Here is a 21442-nt window from a genome sequence, read left to right as displayed (position 1 = left end):
CCTTTATCATATGATGAAACATGTCCACCCTGATAGACAATGTGCCAAATCCACAGGGTGTGAGCAGTCATAGTAGAAATGTGTACACTGTTCCTGTGTGTGGTATCAGGGTAAATCAAATAATATCTAGAATATGCATGAAAGTAAAAATAAAAGCTGTTAAATAGTTAATTCTGCACAGTGTTGGTAGACTGTGTAATCTAAGAGGAGGAAGAAGAACTTCATCATCATTTCATAATTACTAAGTTCAACCACAAAGCACCTCCTCTGTGCAGCACAGTGAAGTTCCTGAGTGTGGTCAAAGTGCATAGAAAAAAACAAACAGAAGTATATTTAAAAATGAGAACTCAGTGCAGATGCAGCGGTTGACCAGCGACCGATATGTTTCAAACAAAACACTGAGCAGAAGAGAACCAGAGCAACTTCAACACTTGGCTCAAAGAAATACGCTCTAAAAAGGGTGAAAGTCCACAGAAGTGGGGGTCCTTCACTTTATTGTTCAAAATGCATTCAGAAATGTAGTCAGCTGAGGATGATTAAGAAAATTAAGGGAGAAATACATACTGTACACTTTAGCAGCAAAACTACACTTGCACTTACACATACATGAATACTACCTAATATTGATATACAGATGCATCAGGTACAGTATATTTTGTAGAGATGCACATTTATGTGCATCATTTCTGTCATGCAGAGAATAATATCTTCCCATTGGGCTTTAATAGAGAGGGCACGAGCTGAAGTTGAGGAACTTAACATGAACCAACTTCCTGTTGAGTGGGAGATTTGCCAATAGATAAACCAATAAGATTGTCTGGCCTCAGTGAACATACAAAGAATGTGTAATGTGACACTTGTTTAAGCTCTTAAACTACACGAGTAACTAACAGTGTATTGTCGTAATGTGTGTGATCTCTTTGCAGACTCTCATTCGAGTTCTCCCATGTTGTCCTCTCTTTCAGAAGATAACCTGAAGAAGGTCAAAGAGGCCAAAATGCTGCGAGTTAAGAAATGTTACAGCCTTAGTGAGACGGTAGGTTTATTCATCTTTTTTTGGTAGGTGTATTCCTCTGGTGCACTTGACGTACAGTTAGGTGCAGAGATTTTTATTTTGGAGAGTTTTTGAAGATCCAATGCAGTTGTAAACCAAAGGTTTGCATAGCAGACAAGTAATAATGGATAAATAAGACTTTTCTGATCCTGAAATGGTACAAGCACCAATACACAGTATGTTAAAAAGTACAGAAAGTACAGAATAAGTACACTTCTACAAACACCTCTCCACCACAGTCTTATTATTGCTTGTCTGTAAAACACCTCACGGGTAAACATCGCCCCCTTGTGGACTCAAATCTGTAGGACATGACAGGACCTCTTGATCAGGAGGTGAGTGTACGACTGTAGAGTAGAGGGAGTTGCAGAGGCAAGTAAAATTAGCTATGGAAGACCCTGTGTGTGTAAAGTGTGATATAGTTTGAGGAATTAAAGTGTAAAATATATTTCATAACACAAAACACCCTCAGTGGTTTTCCAGAAACCAAATCAAACATCATTGAACCTCACGTACATCTACATCTATTATACAGTCTTGATTTGATACTTGATACTAATCAATGAGAATAAACCACTCTTACTTTAACTAGTGGCTAACTATGGCAGAAACCAAAGCTGCACTATGTTTTGGAGTCACATAACAATAAAATAAACAAAATGCTTCTTGATGTTTATTGATTTAGTGAAAACAGCTCACCTTTCATTGGAAATAATGCTGACTTTCATTACAGGTGAAAAAAAAAAAGATTTAAACTGGGAGTACTCTGGTTGTATGTGTGCTGTAAATAAATCAGATAAACACATGTTAGTGTTTGAGAAGGGATTATGATATATACAGCATGGTAGCTGTGACTGAATGGATACTCATTATGTGCCCAGTCAACGTTGGTGAGCTTTTACATCGAGTTACCAATTTGTTCTGCATTTCAAACTATTAAATCTTCTCTTTCATAGTTTACATTTAGTTTCTTTTAGCTTTCGGAGCAGTTTTGAAAACACTGAACATTTCTGAGGATGTATTAGGTGGCAGTGCTGCACTGAGTTGTTTTATCTTTTTTTTTTTTTTACACAGTAGAGAATATTAACTACACCTACACCTACAGGACACAACTACATTATACTCACACCTCTGCCAACCCTTCCTACCCCCTAAAGTGGGTCATTGAAACTGTAAGAAAGCAGAATGGTTTCACTTCTCTTTCTTCTACAGAGCCATTACAATTAACTTTCATTTCACCTTTACATACCACATTAACAATGTGAGTTGCTTGTGAGAGGAAACTGTATTAAAAAAAATCATACAAGCAGGGATCCAATTTGTAGTGTCTAAATGACTATACTTTGTAAAACTTTAGTTGTAAAAGGTCGTCATAACAGAGCTTAAGAACAAGACAAATGGCCTCTCGGATGTGGTTACTGTGTAGACATATGTTTTGTTCTGTAGTACACAGATAATGTTAGAAACCATAATCTGATTTCAGAAGGCTTTCAGTCAAACCATCATATGTTTGTTAAATGGGTGCATCTTGGTGAACTGTACCAGATTTATTACAGGATACAGGGATGAGAAAACGAACCAGAAGGTCAGAAGAAGCAGGGTGATGCAACAGGACAACTGCCCTAAACACAGATTTAAAAATCCACCCAGTCAGATCTCAGCTCAGTAGAGATGCTGTGGGATGACCTCAAGAGAAGGTCACGCCAGACGTCCTGAGAATAAGTCTTAGTCAGGTAGTAGGCCACATAATGACTTGGCATCCAGTACAGCAATTAAAGAAGCAATAAAAGAAATATTCAGATCAGAAAAAATGCTAAGATGCTACATGCACTTTTGGGGGTGGCTGTGGCTCAATAGGTAGAGCAGTTGACTGCTAATCGCAGGATTAGTGGTTCGATTCCCGGCTGCCACGTCACATGCCAAAGTGTCCTTGGGCAAGATGCTGAACCCCTAGTTGCCCCCGGTGAGTCAGGTCAGCTGCATAGCAGCTCTGCCATCTGTGTGTGAATGGGTGAATGAGACGCAGTGTAAAGCGCTTTGAGTACCAGCTAGGTAGAAAAGCGCTATATAAGTGCAAACCATTTACTTTATTTAACAATTATTTATTATTGATAAGTCAGCATGTAATCATCCTTTAAGTACCACATTACCAATGTTAACCACAGAGCCAGGCTGCAATTTGATCCAGTTTGACTGGTGACCTTCCCCGGGCAAATATTTAAGCTCTTTATTAACTGATCTGATCTCTAACTTGTTTGTCTCCCTCATGAAAGTTGCTTTCATTTTTCAGATTAGACTTGACACGCGATCACTGTTTTCTACTTCGTTGTTTACGCTCAATCTGCCTCTCAACCATCTCTTGTATAAAGTGTATACACTGATGGTGTGGGGACCTCGATTAAATGGAGTTTCCCCCTCCACTGTTGGTTCAATATTAAGACTTTACTTTTGAGATACAGTTTCTCCACTTAAAATAAGCCACTGATGGGGTGTAGTATTGGATTATTATACATGAACCAGAGTCAGTCTGGTAAGAAACAAAAATATAAATAGAACATAAGGCATCTCTGATTAGATATAAAAACATAAAACCAAATGAGTCTTTTAACAGGTGGACTGGGATCCTAAAACAATTGCAAAGTTTCTCTAGATGTCAAGTGGTGTTTTTTTAATTAAATTATAATTACGGAACAGACAATTAAATTAGAGGATGGACAACATTGTTTTGAGGTTCTTGTAGTCTACTTTACGTACATATGAGTTATGAAGAAAATCAGGTTTGATTAAGGAAGGTTGTACTATGTTTGTGCCAGGTGTCATTAGCACTTGGATATATAAGGAGAAAATAAAATCCAAGCAGCTCAAAGAATGAACAGCATGGCAGCCTTAACTGCGTGGATATTCTTATTGTGCACAGTCCTCACTGGTAAGTTTTTGCATTAGATTACTAGTTTATTAGTTACACCTGTAGAATATTTAACATTTCAAATTATTAAATCTTAATTAACTTAACGGTCTCTTTAAAAAATGTAGTTAGAGGTGTTGTTGTACTTGTTGAACAGCTGTATTTACATTATGACTTTGTCTTTTCTATCTTTATAAAATATTTTTTCTCTTTAGATAGTATTAAATACTACTATAAAGAGGATGCAAATGGAAGCTTTGTAAGCCTGTTGTGTATGAATTATGACTTAAAAAAAAGACTTATTATTCAGAATCATTATAAAACATTAGTTCCGTTACAATAAATAATGTACACTTCAGAATTCATACATTTTAATTCAACAGTATTTACAGATACTAAAACACAAAGATGTTTGTTGTATTTATTCATAACAAACTGTAAATTGGAACAGTAAAGATCGTGGCTTTTATAACACAAGTCAGTACTTTCAAGTAATAACTTGATAATCATGCAGTTGAACCTTAATCTCAAAACAGGTCACAAGGATTTTAATTTGGAGAAAACATATTCATAGTTTAGGTTCATTAAAACTTTAAAGCTGTATGCATGGTTTTTCATACTCAGTCCTTCTATTTGATGTTATGTGTCTCTTGGAAAAACACGGTTGGTTAGCCAGTGCCTGCCTAGATCTATGACTTTAATTGTCATGTGTATTGTTCTGAAAAAGTCTCTGGCCACTTTAAAAGTATTTTTAAAATATGAAAATAATGCTGAAAGTAGTGCATGTACAACTTATAGAGTCAGATAAAGGTGTTAGTCATTTTATGTGCTACCATACAATGTAGTTAGAAATATATGCTTCACATGAATGCATGTTAGTAACTGTTTTACTTATGTTCCCTACAGGGTCATGGGCTCAGGGTAAGTGCAGTCACATTTCATATATTTCATGCCATGTACTGTAAATGCTCTTGATAATAGAAATACTCAGCTGATAAACAAGAAACATTTAGCTCCACACAGGAATCAGTCGTACTTTACTGTATATGTACTGACACACAGTTGTCTCTGCTCTGTCAGACTGTGGAGTGGCACCTCTGAACACAAAGATAGTGGGTGGTGTGGATGCCTCAGCTGGGTCATGGCCCTGGCAGGTCAGATTGCACTACAATGGGTCTTATACCTGTGGAGGAACTCTCATCAGTAACCAGTGGGTCCTCACTGCAGCCCAGTGCACCATCGAAATGTGAGACATACTGTTTGGATCCTTATGTGCTTATTCTGTTTTGTCACGTACACACACACACACACACACACACACACACACACACACACACACACACACAAACACACACACACAAACACACACACACACACACACACACACACACACACACACACACACACACACACACACACACACACACACACACAAATGATGATCAAGACTATCACCATTTAGTGAAGTTTGAGGTACAAATACAGGCAGCAATTGTATTGTGATGTCAGCTGAGCTTTGATGCCTCCTGACTTACTTAAACTGATCAAAACATCCTCTTTTGCTTGTCTGTCAAACTAAGTACCTGATAAACACAGCTAAAATATTCCTATATTCCTATAAAATTCCTATAACTATTTATTAGACAGAACATAGTGGTTGGATGGTGGTTATCCTGCAATTAGAGACTATATTCTGCCTACAGCGACTGATTTGGGTCTGTTTTTTTAATTTAAGGAACTCAATGAGTCTGTGGACCCTCTACTTTGGAAGAGTGAATCAGAGTGACCCAAATATTTACGAAGTAAACCGCACTGTGTCCCAGGTCATTGTTAATCCTGATTACAACAACACATTATTAAACAATGACATTGCCCTAATGAAGCTGAGCAGCCCTGTCAATTACACTGACTACATCAAACCTATCTGCCTGGCAAGTAACTCCAGCCAGTTCTACAACTCCACTCTCTGCTGGGCCACAGGCTGGAACGTAATTGTAAACAATCGTGAGTATCATTTGAAGTTGTTTGATGCAAAGATGACCTGTGGCTTTAACTGGATTTCCTATGGCGTGGGAAATTATCACTCAATATACTGTTGATTGCACTCACCACAGCTGCTTTTCTGATGAATGTGGTTCAGCAGAACCGACAGGACTCCTGCCTGAGTACTGATTGTGAAAGCAGGCAGAGACATGATCTGTGGACAAAATCACACAGAATATCACCCATATCTTTTACTTCATGGCATGTTTACCAATATCATGACATGTTATTTGATATCTGACATAAACTGATCTCTTTTTTCATGATACCCTGATTTGTATCTTGTAATGCTCAACCAATCTCCATAGACAAACAAATACAATGATTTACAGTAGTGTAGCATGTGTTTGTGTAATCAAAGCCTAATGCATGAATCTCACCATGAACCTCAAACAGTTAATCAGCTCTGTCAAACATAAATCTGTTGATACAAAATGTTTTGAGATTAATGAAAAAATGGAATAAAACTGTATTTTGTGTTTTATTCTTCCTCTTCTACAGAGTCATTGCAAGATTATAACACACTGCAGGAGGTTCAGATCCCTGTCATTGGAAACAACGAGTGCAGCTGTGATTATGTTCTAGATGGAAATGTAGACATTACCAACAACATGATGTGTGCAGGCCAGCAGGGCAACGGAACATGTTTGGTAAAAATAAGAAATATTTATTGTAGTATTAGTAGCAGGATTGACTGAATTTTAAGTAATTTTCCTTACTTAAGACAATCAAGCTAAGTTTCTGTAGATGATTTGGAAATTGGGTTGTATAAATAAAATTTGGCTTGATTTGACATATATAGCTCAAATACTTTCTTCCATACTCTCTATCACAAATTTCAACAGCATGATGCAACCATGGAGCATCACAAAACTAAAACTTAAATAACTAAAATATTTTTTATAATGGTCAAGTCTAATTAAATCTTCCAAACATCTTCTGTACGTGTTACACAGCAGATAAATCTTTGTGTTTTGTCTTCCCTTTTCAGGGAGACTCTGGTGGACCCTTGCAGTGCAAACAAGGCTCAGTGTGGATCCAGGCTGGCATTACCAGTGCAGAGATTTGTATCCTCCTCTCTGGCTTGCCTAATATCTATACCCGGGTGTCTCAGTATGAGACTTGGATCACAAATCAAGTAGATGGGGTGAATGTTGGATTTGTAACATTCAACTCCAGCGGGACCGACCAGGACAGCAGCTTTGTGTGTAGCTCAGATAGTGTCCAGATTTTCACATCAGCTGTGACACCTAAGCTTGCCTTCATTTTCATTTTAATGAGAGTGTTTTTGTAGCAAATTTTACCTGGAACCTCGGAACAATTACTAGAGGTTATGTTTTAGGTACCAATTATTATAACAACACAACAGTTGTTGCTGAGTTTATACAAATATACATTATAATGCACATGCCACCACACTAAAGCTTTGATCTCTGTGAAATGTGTTTGTGTTACATTTAATTGTTAATCCTTTCTAATCAGCCTATTTATGATATTTTTTTAAAGATAGTGACGTAAAGTCATTCATATTCAATCATTTATTTTAAACAAAGAATATGGTACTGCTATTACTGAAACAAAGTCTGTATTGTATGTGCATCATATAATGCAATAAAAGAAAAATAAATGATTCAGATCTTTGATGAAACATTTTTAGTTACAAGTAAAAGCTCTATGTTCTGAATTTTCTACTTTACATTAATCAACGAAACATCTTTTAAATTGTTGTTAGGTCACTGTGTAATCAGGTTTTTTAATGTTGATGGTCGACATGTCTAATTATTGTTGTGTAGGTATTTTAATATATGTTATGTCTTGAGTAAAATATTTTTCTGCACTGTTGAATGCTGCCTGTAATAAACTTGATTTTTAATTCAATTCAATTTCAATTAAATTTTATTTGTATAGCACCAAATCATAACAACAAAACAATAACAAAAAGTTATCAAGGCACTTTACAGTGTAGGGTTTAAAATCTTACAGAGTATAATTATATAAAAAGTGATATAGAAAACCTGACAATTCCATTTGGGCAAGTTTTAGGCAACAGTGAAGAGGAAAAACTCAGTTTAGAGGAAGAAACCTCCAGCAGAACCAGGTTCATGGTGGGCAGCCATCTGCCTTGACTGGTTGGGATGAGTGGAAAGAGGAAAGAGAAAAGAACGGCAGGCAACAAAATAACAAAAACAACAAACAACAAAACACACTAGGCAGGTCAACTGGATTCTGGAGATACACAGATCGAGGCTGAGGATACCTGCAGAAAAGTACAGAGAGGAGGAAACACAACTATGGGAGAGAGAAGGCACAAAGTTAATGACATGCAATGGTGGCATTTGAATTGAAAGAGGAGAAAGGAGAGAGGAGAGGAGCTCAGTTCATCAATAGAGTTCCCCCAGCAGACTAACCTATAAGTTAAGTCTAGTCTTAAATGTAGAGAGGGTGTCTGCTTCCCGAAACAGAACTGGGAGCTGGTTCCACAGTAGATGAGCTTGATAACTAAAGGCTCTGCCTCCCATTCTACATTTGGAAACTCTAGGAACCACAAGTAATCCTGCAGCCTGAGAACAGAGCGTTCTGCTGGGAAAATAAGGAACTATGAGATCTTTAAGATAAGATGGAGCCTGATTATTAGGTGATTTATAACTGAGGAGAAGAATTTTAGATTAAATTCTGGGTTTTACAGAGAGCCAGTGGAGAGAAGCTAACGTAGGAGAAATATGATCGTCTGATCTCTCTCGATAATTCCAGTCAGAACTCTGGGCTCCAGCATTTTGGATTAACTGGAGGCTACTTAAGGAGTTGTTGGGACATCCTATAAATAATGAATTACAATAGTCCAGTATGGAAGTAACAAATGCATGGACTAGTGTCTCAGCATCACTGGGGGACAGGTTGCTCCTAATTTTAACAATGTTTCTGAGATGGAAAAAGGCAGTTCTGGAGATTTTGTAGCTTGTTTGTTCTTTTATCAAGTAAAAACTGTCACTGGCTTTACTGCTTCATGCGTCATTGCTGTGTCTACAATAATCCTCTGCACACTTGTCACTTCTACATTATTCTCCTTATTTAGACCTAACTCAGTGGTCTATCTGTCTCTAAAGGACACAGGATATTTGAGGTCAGCACTGACCATACACATACAGAAGATAATAGGAATAACGCAGGAAAAATACACATCTAAACATATCGAACAGAACTAGACAGAAAACAAATTGCACACGGTTAAATCTACAAAACAAAACTATTATGCTGAATTGCAGTTGTATGTTGAGATGATTGTGCAATACTATCTGTTAACAATGGAGGTGATGTAAAACAGAACTTATTAGCAGTACAAAGAAATCCTGTCATCTCTGTTTGTCCAGAAATGTTGGTTAGTAACAAATAAATGTAGTGATACGTCAGACTTTGGAATTACTGAAACTGTAAGAAAACAAAATGGTTTCATTTGTCTTTCTTCTACAGAGCCATTACAATTAAGTTTCATTTCATCTTCACATACCACGTTAACAATGTTAACCACATAGCCGGGCTGCCATTTGACCCAGTTTGACTGATGACTGTCTGACTGAAATATTTAAGTTCTCAGCTTATTTCCTGTTCGATATAATTTTTTAATTTTAGTAACTGACGTGATCTCCAGCTCGTTTGTCTCCCTCATCAAAGTTGCTTTCGTTTTTCATATCAGAAATCAGACACAGGATGATTTTAGTAACTCCTCTCACCCTTTTTTGAGAGGAAACTGTATTAAAAAAATCCTACAAGCAGGGATCCAATTTGTAGTGTCTAAATGACTAAACTTTAATTGTCAAAGGTCGTCATAACAAAACTTAAGAACAAGACAAACGGCCTCTCGGATGTGGTTACTGTGTAGACATATGTTTTGTTCTGTAGTCCACAGATAATATTTGAAACCGTAATCTGATTTCAGAGGGCTTTCAGTCAAACCATCATATGTTTGTTAAATGGGTGCATCTTGGTGAACTGTACCAGAAAAATGTTTTCTGCTCTACCAAAAAGGATGTAGAAAATGTTTCCTGGTGGTTCAAAATTAAGATCTTACTTTTGAGATACAGCTTTTCAACTTACAAAAAGTCACTGGTGTAGTACCCCAGGTTAACTGTCGACTTTATTTGAAAACTTTAATGCTCAGTATGTCACGATCTGGTAAATCGATTCAAATGCCAACCACGGGGGAGGTAGGTGAGGTATTTAAAACCAATTTATTACAGGATACAGGGATGAGAAAACAAACCAGAAAGTCAGTCTGGTAAGAAACAAAAATAGAAATTGAACAAAAAGCATCTCTGACCTGATATAAAAAACAAAAGCAAATCTTTTAACAGCTGGACTGGGATCTTAAAATAACCCCCATGTTTCTCTAGATGTCAAGCGGCTTTCTAGAAGAAGCAGGAGATGAAACAGGACAACTACCTTAAACACAGTTTTAAACATCCACCTTTCAGAGTGGCCCAGTCAGAGCTCAGAGCTCAGCTCAGTAGAGATGCTGAGGGATGACCTCAAGAGAAGTGTTCACGCCAGACGTCCTGAGAATAAGTCTTAGTTGGGTATATTGCTATGGGTACTGACACAAAGGAGGCCACATAATGACTTGGCATCCAGTACAGCAATTAAAGAAGCAATAAAAGAAATATTAAAAAATGATCAGCCAGGCTGCGATTTGACCCAGTTAGACTGGTGACTATCCCCGGGCAAATATTTAAGCTCTTTATTAACTGATCTGATCTCTAACTTGTTTGTCTCCCTCATCAAAGTTGCTTTAATTTTTCAGATCAGATACGACACACCATCACTGATTTCTACTTCATTGTGAACACTCTGTTTCATTTTTCTGCACCTCTACCGCTCACCCATCTCTTGTAATAGTGTTATACACTGATGGTGCGGGGACCTCGATTACATGGAGTTTCCCCCTCCACTGTTGCCTGGTTCTTATTCAACGAGGATTTGTTGCAGTCAACTTTATAGTAACTGAATTCCAGACACGTGAGCGATATAAGTCTGGTATATCTGTTCAGATATAAAAAACTAAAAGAAACTGTTTTTTAACAGGTGGACAGAGATTTCCCAAGTTTCTCTGGATGTAGGGTGGCTTTTCTAGAAGAAGCAGGGAGATGGAACAGGACAACTACCTTAAACACAGATTTAAAAATCCGCCTTTCAGACTGGCCCAGTCAGAGCTCAGATCTCAGGATGTGGGATGTTGTATGGTTGCATTCAAGATCAGTGAGTAAACTACTGTTTAGTTTTTCTTATGACTGAACCGACAATTAAAATAGAAAACTGATAACATTGTTTTGAAGTTCTTGTAGTCTATTATGTACTGTACATATGAGGTATGAAGAAAATCAGGTTTGAATACGGAAGGTTGTACTAATATTTGTGTGTTGTAATTAGCACTTGGATATATAAGGAGTAACTAAAATACAAGCAGCTCAGAAAATGAACAGCATGGCAGCCGTAACTGCGTGGATATTCTTATTGTACACAGTCCTCACTGGTAAGTTTTTGCACTAGATTACTAGGTTATTAGTTACACCTGTAGAATATTTAACATTTCAAATTATTACATCTCAATTAATTTAATGGCTTTTTGAAAAGATGTATTGTTGTACTAACAGCTGTATTTACAATATGACTTTGTCTTTTCTATATTTAACAAAGTATGGAAAGTAGGTCACAAGATTATATTGCAAAATTATACAGTGTTTTTTTAATCTTTTATGCTTTCCGATTATGATAGAGTATAAGTAATAGCCCTCCTGGTTCGGTTCGTCCCACACAAAAGCTGTATGCATGGTTTCTAATATCAAATTCTATTAGTATGGTTTGGAAACATGTTGGTTAGCATTATGCCTAGTACTTAATTGTCATGTGTATTGTTCTGAATTTTGCCTCTTGAAGATATAGCTAGCTGACGTTGCATGACACTACCCACTAGAGTCAGATGGGTAGTAATTTAAGTGTGCATACTGTAGTTGAATATTACTTCACAATGAATGCATGTAAGTAACTTTTTCACTTATGTTCCCTGCAGGGTCATGGGCTCAGGGTAAGTGCAGTCACATTTCATATATTTCATGCCATGTACTGTAAATGCTCTTGATAATAGAAATACTCAGCTGACAAATAAGAAACATTTAACTCCAAACAGGAATCAAGTGTACTTTACTGTATATGTACTGACTCACAGTTGTCTCTGCTCTGTCAGACTGTGGAGTGGCACCTCTGAACACAAAGATAGTTGGTGGTGTGGATGCCTCAGCTGGGTCATGGCCCTGGCAGGTCAGCGTGCACTACCAAGGGTCTCATACCTGTGGAGGAACTCTCATCAGTAACCAGTGGGTCCTCACTGCAGCCCACTGCATCGAAACGTGAGAAATATTCCTGAAACTATTTATTAGACAGAACATATTGGTTGGATGGTGGTTATCCTGCAATAAGAGACTGATTTGAGTCTGTTTTTTAATTTAAGGAACTCAACGAGTCCGTGGACTCTCTACTTTGGAAGAGTAAATCAGAGTGGCCCAAATATTAACGAAGTGAACCGCACTGTGTCCCAAGTCATTGTTAATCCTGATTACAACAACACATTATTAAACAATGACATTGCCCTAATGAAGCTGAGCAGCCCTGTCAATTACACTGACTACATCAAACCTATCTGCCTGGCAAGTAACTCCAGCCAGTTCTACAACTCCACTCTCTGCTGGGCCACAGGTTGGGGCCGACTTGGAAACGATCGTGAGTATCATTTGAGGTTGTTTGATGCAAAGATGACCTGTGGCTTTAACTGGATTTCCTATGGCGTGGGAAATTATCACTCAATATACTGTTGATTGCACTCACCACAGCTGCTTTTCTGATGAATGTGGTTCAGCAGAACCGACAGGACTCCTGCCTGAGTACTGATTGTGAAAGCAGGCAGAGACATGATCTGTGGACAAAATCACACGATTAGGAATACATCATCCATATCTTTTACTTCATGGCATGTTCACCAATATTCTGAAATGTTTATCTGATATCTGACATAAACTGATTTTTTTATGATACCCTGTTTTGTATCTTGTAATGCTCAACCAATCTCCATAGACAAACAAATACAATGATTTACAGTAGTGTAGCATAGTGTTTTGGTAAATCAAAGCCTAAGGCATTGAATCTCCCCCTGAACCCTCAAACAGTTAATACTCTGTCAACATCTTAAATCTGTATCCCCAATGTTTGGATCAATGAAACTGGAATAAAACTTTATTTTGTGTTTTATTCTCTTCTACAGAGTTACCAGCTAACACACTGCAGGAGGTTCAGATCCCTGTCATTGAAAACAACCAGTGCAGCAGGGATTATGTTCGTTGCATCCGCAAACATCACCAACAACATGATTCTTGTGCAGGCCAGCAGGGCAAAGGAGCATGTCAGGTAAAAATAAAACACTCTTTTTGTACTTTATTTTACTTTCCCCAATACTCTCTATCATGAATGTCAAAACCATGATGCAACTATGGAGTGTCACAAAAAAAAAACATATATTTTTTCCATTAATGTATTAAGTCTAATTCAATCTTCGGAACATCTTCTGTACGTGTTAACAGCAGGTAAATCTTTGTGTTTTGTCTTTCCTTTTCAGGGAGACTCTGGTGGACCTTTGCAGTGCAAACAAGGCTCAGTGTGGATCCAGGCTGGCATTACCAGTTTTGGAGTGCCTTGTGCCCTGGCTGGTTTCCCTGAGGTCTATGCCAGAGTGTCTCAGTATGAGACTTGGATCACAAATCAAGTAGGTGGGGCGAATGTTGGATTTGTAACATTCGGATTTGCAACCACTCCCAGTCAGAATCAGACTGAGACTTCCACGGCATCAACTGTGACACCTAAGCTTGCCTTCGTTTTCATTTTAATGAGTGTTTTTGTAGCACATTTTACCTGAAAACAATTGCTAGAGTCTATGTTTTAGACACCAATTAATATAAAGTCATGACAGTAGTAGCTGAGATTATACAAAAATATACCACCACCACACTGCAGCTTTGATCACTGTGAAATGTGTTTGTGTTGCATTTAATTGTTAATCCTTCTTAATCAGCCTATTTGTGATATTATTTTTTACAGATAGTGATGTAAAGCCATTCATATTTAATCATTCATAGGACTGTAGATTTAAACAAAGAATGCCTGGTTTTAGTCTGATTTGGTACCAATGGTACTGGCATTACTCAAACAAAATCTGTAATGTATGTGCATGTCATATACTGCGATAAAATAAAATGATTCAGATCTTTGATGAAACATTTTTAGTTACAAGTAAACGCTCTATGTTCTGAATTTTCTACTTTACATTAATCAATGAAACATCTTTTAAATTATTGTTAGGCCACTGTGTAATCAGTTTTTTTTAATGATGATGGTCTACATGTCTGATTATTAATGTATAGGTATTTTAATATGTTATATCTTGAGTAAAATATTTTTCTGCACTGTTGAATGCTGTTTCCTGTAATAAACGTGATTTTTAATTCAATTCAATTTCAATTCAATTTTATTTGTGTTACAAAAAGTTATCAAGGCACTTTACAGTGTAGGGTTTAAGACCTTACAGAGTATAATTATATAAAAAGTGATATAGAAAACCTAACAATCCCATTTGGGCAAGTTTTAGGCAACAGTGAAGAGGGAAAACTCCCTTTAGAGGAAGAAACCTCCAGCAGAACCAGGTTCATGGTGGGCGGCCATCTGCCTTGACTGGTTAGGATGAGTGGGAAGAGAAGAAAGAAAAGAACGGCAGGTAACAAAAAAACAACAACAAAGAGCAAAAACACTGGGCAGGTCAACTGGATTCTGGAGATACACAGATCGAGGCTGAGGATACCTGCAGAAAAGTACAGAGAGGAGGAAACACAACTATGGGAGAGAGAAGGCACAAAGTAATGACATGCAATGGTGGCATTTGAATTGAAAGAGGAGAAAGGAGAGAGGAGAGGAGCTCAGGTCATCAATAGAGTTCCCCCAGCAGACTAACCTATAAGTTAAGTCTAGTCTTAAATGTAGAGAGGGTGTCTGCTTCCCGAAACAGAACTGGGAGCTGGTTCCACAGGAGATGAGCTTGATAACTAAAGGCTCTGCCTCCCATTCTACATTTGGAAACTCTAGGAACCACAAGTAAACCTGCAGTCTGAGAACAGAGCGTTCTGCTGGGAAAATAAGGAACTATGAGGTCTTTGAGATAAGATGGAGCCTGATTATTAAGGGATTTATAAGTTAGGAGAAGAATTTTAAAATAAATTCTGGGTTTTACAGAGAGCCGGTGGAGAGAAGCTAACATAGGAGAAATATGATCTCTCTCGCTAATTCCAGTCAGAACTCTGGCTCCAGCTTTTTGGATTAACTGGAGGCTTCTTAAGGAGTTGTTGGGACATCCTATAAATAATGAATTACAATAGTCCAGTATGGAAGTAACAAATGCATGGACTAGTGTCTCAGCATCACTTGGGGACAGGGTGCTCCTAATTTTAACAATGTTTCTGATGTGGAAAAAGGCAGTTCTAGAGATTTGTAGCTTGTTTGTTCTTTTATCAAGTAAAAACTGTCACTGGCTTTACTGCTTCATGCGTCATTGCTGTGTCTACATTTATCTTCTGCACACTTATTTGGACCAAACTCAAGGTCTTAACTCAGCAGTTTATCTGCATCTATAGGACACAGGCCATTTGAGGACAGCACTTACCGATCACATACAGAACATAATGGGAATAATGCAGGAAAAACGCTCATCCAAACATATCGAACAGAACTAGACAGAAAACAAATTGCACACAGTTAAATCTACAAACACAATAGGCAACTATTATGCTGAATTGCAGTTGTATGTTGAGATTATTGTGCAATACTATCTGTTAACAATGGAGGTGATGTAAAACAAAACTTAACAGCAGCACAATGTAGTCCTGTCATCCCTGTTTGTCCAGAAATGTTGGTTAGTAACAAATAAATGTAGTGATACGTCAGACTTTGGAATTACTGAAACTGTAAGAAAACAAAATGGTTTCATTTGTCTTTCTTCTACAGAGCCATTACAATTAAGTTTCATTTCATCTTCACATACCACGTTAACAATGTTAACCACATAGCCGGGCTGCCATTTGACCCAGTTTGACTGATGACTGTCTGACTGAAATATTTAAGTTCTCAGCTTATTTCCTGTTCGATATAATTTTAGAATTTTAGTAACTGACTTGATCTCCAGCTCGTTTGTCTCCCTCATCAAAGTTGCTTTCATTTTTCAGGTCAGAACTCAGACACAGGATGATTTTAATAACTCTTAAATAACTCCTCTCACCCTTTGTGAGAGGAAACTGTATTAAAAAAAATCCTAAAAGCAGGGATCCAATTTGTAGTGTCTAAATGACAAAACTTTAATTATAAAAGGTCGTCATAACAAAGCTTAAGAACAAGACAAACGGCCTCTCGGATGTGGTTACTGTGTAGACATATGTTTTGTTCTGTAGTCCACAGATAATGTTTGAAACCATAATCTGATTTCAGAGGGCTTTCAGTCAAACCATCATATGTTTGTTAAATGGGTGCATCTTGGTGAACTGTACCAGACAAAAAAATGTTTTCTGCTTTACCAAAAAGGATGTAGAAACTGTTTCTTGTTGGTTAAAAATTAAGATCTTACTTTTGAGATACAGTTTCTTACTGGTACCAGTTACCGCAGGTTAACTGTTGACTTTATTTGAAAACTTTAATGCTGTGTATGTCACGATCTGGTAAAAGGATTCAAATGGCAACCATGGGGGAGGTAGGTGAGGTAGATAAAACCAATTTATTACAGGATACAGGGATGAGAATTCAAAACAGAAAGTCAGTCTGGTAAGAAACAAACATTGAAATTAACAAAAAGCATCTCTGACCAGATATAAAAAACAAAAACAAATCTTTTAAAGCTGGACTGGGATATTAAAATAATCCCCCATGTTTCTCTAGATGTCAAGTGGCTTTTCAGAAGAGGCAGGAGATGCAACAGGATAGCTACCCTAAACACAGATTTAAAAATCTACCTTTCAGAGTGACCCAGTCAGAGTTTCATTTCCCTGCACCTCTACCTCTCACCCATCCCTTGTTATAGAGTTATACACTGATGGTGTGGGGACCTCTGTTGAATGGAGTTTTCCCCTCCACTGTTGCCTCGTTCTTATTTAACAAGGATTTGTTGCAGTCAGCTTGGTAGTAACTGAATTCCAGACACGTGAGCGATATAAGTCAGTGAGTACTGACTGTGAGACTGAGACTGAAAAGACAACTAAATTAGAGAACAGATAATATTGTTTTACTTGTGGTCTATTATGTACTATACGTATGAGGTATGATGAAAATCAGGGTTAGAATAAGGAAGGTTGTACTAATATTTGTGTGTTGTAATTAGCACTTGGATATATAAGGAGAAACTAAAATCCAAGCAGCTCAGAGAATGAACAGCATGGCAGCCGTAACTGCGTGGATATTCTTATTGTGCACAGTCCTCACTGGTAAGTTTTTGCATTAGATCACTAGTTTATTAGTTACACCTGTAGAATATTTAACATTTCAAATGTTTTAATCTCAATTAACTTAACGGCCTTTTTTAAAGATGTAAGTAGAGGTGTTGTTGCACTAACAGCTGTATTTTCTATATTTTTAAAATATAAATATTATATTCAAATATATTTTAACATATTATCTTTTTAGATAGTATTAAATACACCTATAAAGAGGATGCAAATGGAAGCTTTATAGGCCTGTTGTGTGTAAATTATGACTTAAAAAATGTACTTATTATTAAGAATCATTATAAAACATGCGTTTCTACCATACAATGTAGTTACATACTGTAAATCTGCTTCACAAGAATGCATGTTAGTAACTTTTTCACTTATGTTCCCTGCAGGGTCATGGGCTCAGGGTAAGTGCAGTCACATTTCATATATTTCATGCCATGTACTGTAAATAGTCTTGATAATAGAAATACTCAGCTGATAATCAAGAAACATTTAGCTCCAAACAGGAATCAGCCAAACGTTACTGTATATGTACTGACACACAGTTGTCTCTGCTCTGTCAGACTGTGGAGTGGCACCTCTGAACACAAAGATAGTGGGTGGTGTGGATGCCTCAGCTGGGTCATGGCCCTGGCAGGTCAGCGTGCACTACTATGGGTCTCATATCTGTGGAGGAACTCTCATCAGTAACCAGTGGGTCCTCACTGCAGCCCACTGCATCATAACGTGAGACATACTTATTGAAGCTTTATGTGCTTATTCTGTTCTCTCAAAACATCAGAAATATTCACAGACATACACACAAATGATCCAAACTATCACGTTTCATTCTGGACTGTCTCAGAAATACAAAACGTGAAATTTAAAAATACAGGCAGCAATTGAATTCTGATGTCAGCTGAGCTTTGATGCCTCCTGACTTACTTATTCTGACTTCTTCTGACTATAACATCCGCCTCTGTTCTTTCTGAAGCAATTTATTAGACAGAACATAATGGTTGGATGGTGGTTATACTGCAATAAAAGACTGACTTGAATCTGCTTTTTAATTTAAGGAACTCAACGAGTCCGTGGACTCTCTACTTTGGAAGAGTGACTCAGAGTGGCCCAAATGTTCACGAAGTAAACCGCACTGTGTCCCAAGTCATTGTTAATCCTGATTACAACAACACATTTTTAAACAATGACATTGCTCTAATGAAGCTGAGCAGCCCTGTCAATTACACTGACTACATCAAACCTATCTGCCTGGCAAGTAACTCCAGCCAGTTCCAGAACTCCACTCTCTGCTGGGCCACAGGTTGGGGCCGACTTGGAAACAATCGTGAGTATCATTTGAGGTTGTACGATGCAAAGATGACCTGTGGCTTTAAATTGATTTTCTATGGTGTGGCCTTATCACTCAATGTACTGTTGATTGCAATCACCACAGCTGCTTTTCTGATGAATGTGGTTCAGCAGAACTGACAGGACTCCTGCCTGTGTACCGATTGTGAAAGCAGGCAGAGACATGATCTGTGGACAAAATCACACGATTAGGAATACATCATCCATATCTTTTACTTCCTGTCATGTTCACCAATATTCAGAAATGTTATCTGATATCTGACATAAACTGATTTTCTTCATGATATCCTGATTGGTATCTTGTAATGCTCAACCAATCTCCATAGACAAACAAATACAATGATTACCATGAGCCTCAGAGACACAAAGTTATTTAGTTCTGTCAAACATAAATCTGCTGATACAAAACTGTATTTTGTGTTTTATTCTTCCTTTTCTACAGAGCCATTACAAGCTTATAATATACTGCAGGAGGTTCAGATCCCTGTCATTGGAAACAACCAGTGCAGCAGGGATTATGTTTCAGTTGCATCCGCAAACATCACCAACAACATGATCTGTGCAGGCCAGCAGGGCAAAGGAACGTGTCAGGTAAAAATAAAACACTCTTTTTGTACTTTTTTTGTTATTTTACTTTCCCCAATACTCTCTATCATAAATGTCAAAACCATGATGCAACTATGGGAGTGTCAAAAAACTAAAACATATATTTTTCATAATGTTCAAGACTAATTCAATCTTCCAAACATCTTCTGTATATGCTAACAGCAGGTAAATCTTTGTGTTTTGTCTTCCCTTTTCAGGGAGACTCTGGTGGACCTTTGCAGTGCAAACAAGGCTCAGTGTGGATCCAGGCTGGCATTACCAGTTTTGGAGTGCCTTGTGCCCTGGCTGGTTTCCCTGAGGTCTATACCCGGGTGTCTCAGTATGAGACTTGGATCACAAATCAAGTAGGTGGGGCGAATGTTGGATTTGTAACATTCGGATTTGCAACCACTCCTAGTCAGAATCAGACTGAGACTTCCACGGCATCAACTGTGACACCTAAGCTTGCCTTCGTTTTCATTTTAATGAGTGTTTTTGTAGCACATTTTACCTGAAAACAATTGCTAGAGTCTATGTTTTAGATACCAATTAATATAAAGTCATGACAGTAGTAGCTGAGATTATACAAAAATATACCACCACCACACTGCAGCTTTGATCACTGTGAAATGTGTTTGTGTTGCATTTAATTGTTAATCCTTCCTAATCAGCCTATTTGTGATATTATTTTAAAGATAGTGACGTAAAGCCATTCATATTCAATCATTCATAGGACTATAGATTTAAACAAAGAATGCTTGGTTGTAGTCTGATTTGGTACCAATGGTACTGGCATTACTCAAACTAAATCTGTAATGTATGTGCATCATATACTGCGATAAAAGAAAATGATTCAGATCTTTGATGAATGCTTTGTTCTGAATTTTCTACTTTACATTAATCAATGAAACATCTTTTAAATTATTGTTAGGCCACCGTGTAATCAGGTTTTTAATGTTGATGGTCTACATGTCTGATTATTAATGTATAGGTATATCAATATATTATATCTTGAGTAAAATATTTTTCTGCACTGTTGAATTCTGTTTCCTCTAATAAACTTGATTTTTAGCTTTTATCAAGTGAAAACTGTCACTGGTTTTACTTCTTCATGTGTCATTGCTGTGTCACAGTAATCCTCTGCACACTGCTCACTCCCACATTATTCTTCTTATTTGGACCAAACTCAAGGTCTTAACTGAGCAGCTATAGGACACAGGACATTTGAGGTCAGCACTGACCATACACATACAGAAGATAATAGGAATAATGCAGGAAAAAAAACCCATCTAAACACATCTAACAGAACTAGACAGAAAACAAATTGCACACAGTTAAATGTACAAAACAAAACAGGCAACTATTATCATGAATTGCAGTTTTACGTTGAAATGATTGTGGAATACTATCAGTTAACAATGGAGGTGATGTAAAACAGAACTTATTAGCAGTACAAAGTAGTCTTGGCATCCCTCCTCAGGCAGTTTGACATGTAACCTATCTACATAACTGCAATTGGCTCTCTGCAGGGCTTAGATTTAAATATAGTGATTGTCTCCAAACCTGTTTGGTGAAGATTCAAAGGGTTTGGGTCCTTAGGCGGGGTCTTCCTGGTGGATATGTGATGTAGTTTTAATCTTCCTGGCAGACAGATCTCTATTTTCCTCTTGAACAGAGAAACAATGTTTACATTATAGCCCTCAACCCTTGTCCTTCAGATAAGGTGGGCTACTGATTTAGTTCCCGGAGGTGCTGCTCCTCCTGTGCTGGTTCATCCTCCTGTGTAGAGGCCGTTTAGTCTCAGGGTGAAAGTAATTCTCTAATAAAATGTATGTACAGAACATGGTATACTTGTGATGGACTAAGTAGTTGTAGTATTATAGTTCAATTACTTTTGCACACCACAACAAGTGGCATAAACTCACTAATCATTTATTTTTTATTTAT

At 37.5% G+C, this 21442-nt stretch overlaps 2 protein-coding genes across 3 annotated transcripts; both read left to right on the top strand.

Annotated features, from left to right (window-relative positions):
- Positions 1-3875: 3875 nt before the first annotated feature.
- Positions 3876-14511, top strand: LOC113156674 (tryptase-like). Of its 2 annotated transcripts, none has more exons than XM_026351919.2 (6): positions 3876-3980; positions 4866-4880; positions 5040-5205; positions 5695-5963; positions 6504-6652; positions 6994-7885. In XM_026351919.2, exons 1-6 carry the CDS (start codon positions 3923-3925, stop codon positions 7294-7296), a joined length of 960 nt encoding a protein of 319 aa, XP_026207704.1. In that variant the 5' UTR covers positions 3876-3922; the 3' UTR covers positions 7297-7885. The 2 variants fall into 2 exon arrangements, with proteins under 2 accessions (XP_026207704.1, XP_026207706.1); XM_026351921.1 differs by lacking the exons at positions 4866-4880; positions 5040-5205; positions 5695-5963; positions 6504-6652; positions 6994-7885 and adding exons at positions 12064-12078; positions 12238-12400; positions 12502-12770; positions 13309-13451; positions 13660-14511 and having other exon boundaries at positions 3893-3980.
- A 2985-nt stretch (positions 14512-17496) lies between these two features.
- LOC113156626 (testisin-like) lies at positions 17497-20492 on the top strand. Its single transcript, XM_026351863.1, has 6 exons — positions 17497-17554; positions 17953-17967; positions 18127-18289; positions 18619-18887; positions 19353-19501; positions 19633-20492. Exons 1-6 carry the CDS (start codon positions 17497-17499, stop codon positions 20008-20010), a joined length of 1032 nt encoding a protein of 343 aa, XP_026207648.1. The 3' UTR covers positions 20011-20492.
- The last annotated feature ends 950 nt before the right edge of the window (positions 20493-21442 follow it).

The sequence above is a fragment of the Anabas testudineus genome, chromosome 19 (genome assembly GCF_900324465.2).
Source record: "Anabas testudineus chromosome 19, fAnaTes1.2, whole genome shotgun sequence".
NCBI classification, from domain to species: domain Eukaryota; kingdom Metazoa; phylum Chordata; class Actinopteri; order Anabantiformes; family Anabantidae; genus Anabas; species Anabas testudineus.
This window is presented reverse-complemented; position numbering and strand designations above follow the sequence as displayed.

What these genes read in the sequence shown, in the direction of transcription:
- LOC113156674 (XM_026351919.2), top strand. Translation starts at nt 3,923, where the DNA reads ATGAACAGCATGGCAGCCTTAACTGCGTGGATATTCTTATTGTGCACA. An exon ending in GCCCAGTGCACCATCGAAAT is followed by an intron (nt 5,206 to 5,694) that starts GTGAGACATACT and finishes TTTTAATTTAAG; the next exon opens with GAACTCAATGAGTCTGTGGA. An exon ending in AGGGCAACGGAACATGTTTG is followed by an intron (nt 6,653 to 6,993) that starts GTAAAAATAAGA and finishes TTCCCTTTTCAG; the next exon opens with GGAGACTCTGGTGGACCCTT.
- LOC113156626 (XM_026351863.1), top strand. Translation starts at nt 17,497, where the DNA reads ATGAACAGCATGGCAGCCGTAACTGCGTGGATATTCTTATTGTGCACA. An exon ending in GCAGCCCACTGCATCATAAC is followed by an intron (nt 18,290 to 18,618) that starts GTGAGACATACT and finishes TTTTAATTTAAG; the next exon opens with GAACTCAACGAGTCCGTGGA. An exon ending in GGGCCGACTTGGAAACAATC is followed by an intron (nt 18,888 to 19,352) that starts GTGAGTATCATT and finishes CCTTTTCTACAG; the next exon opens with AGCCATTACAAGCTTATAAT.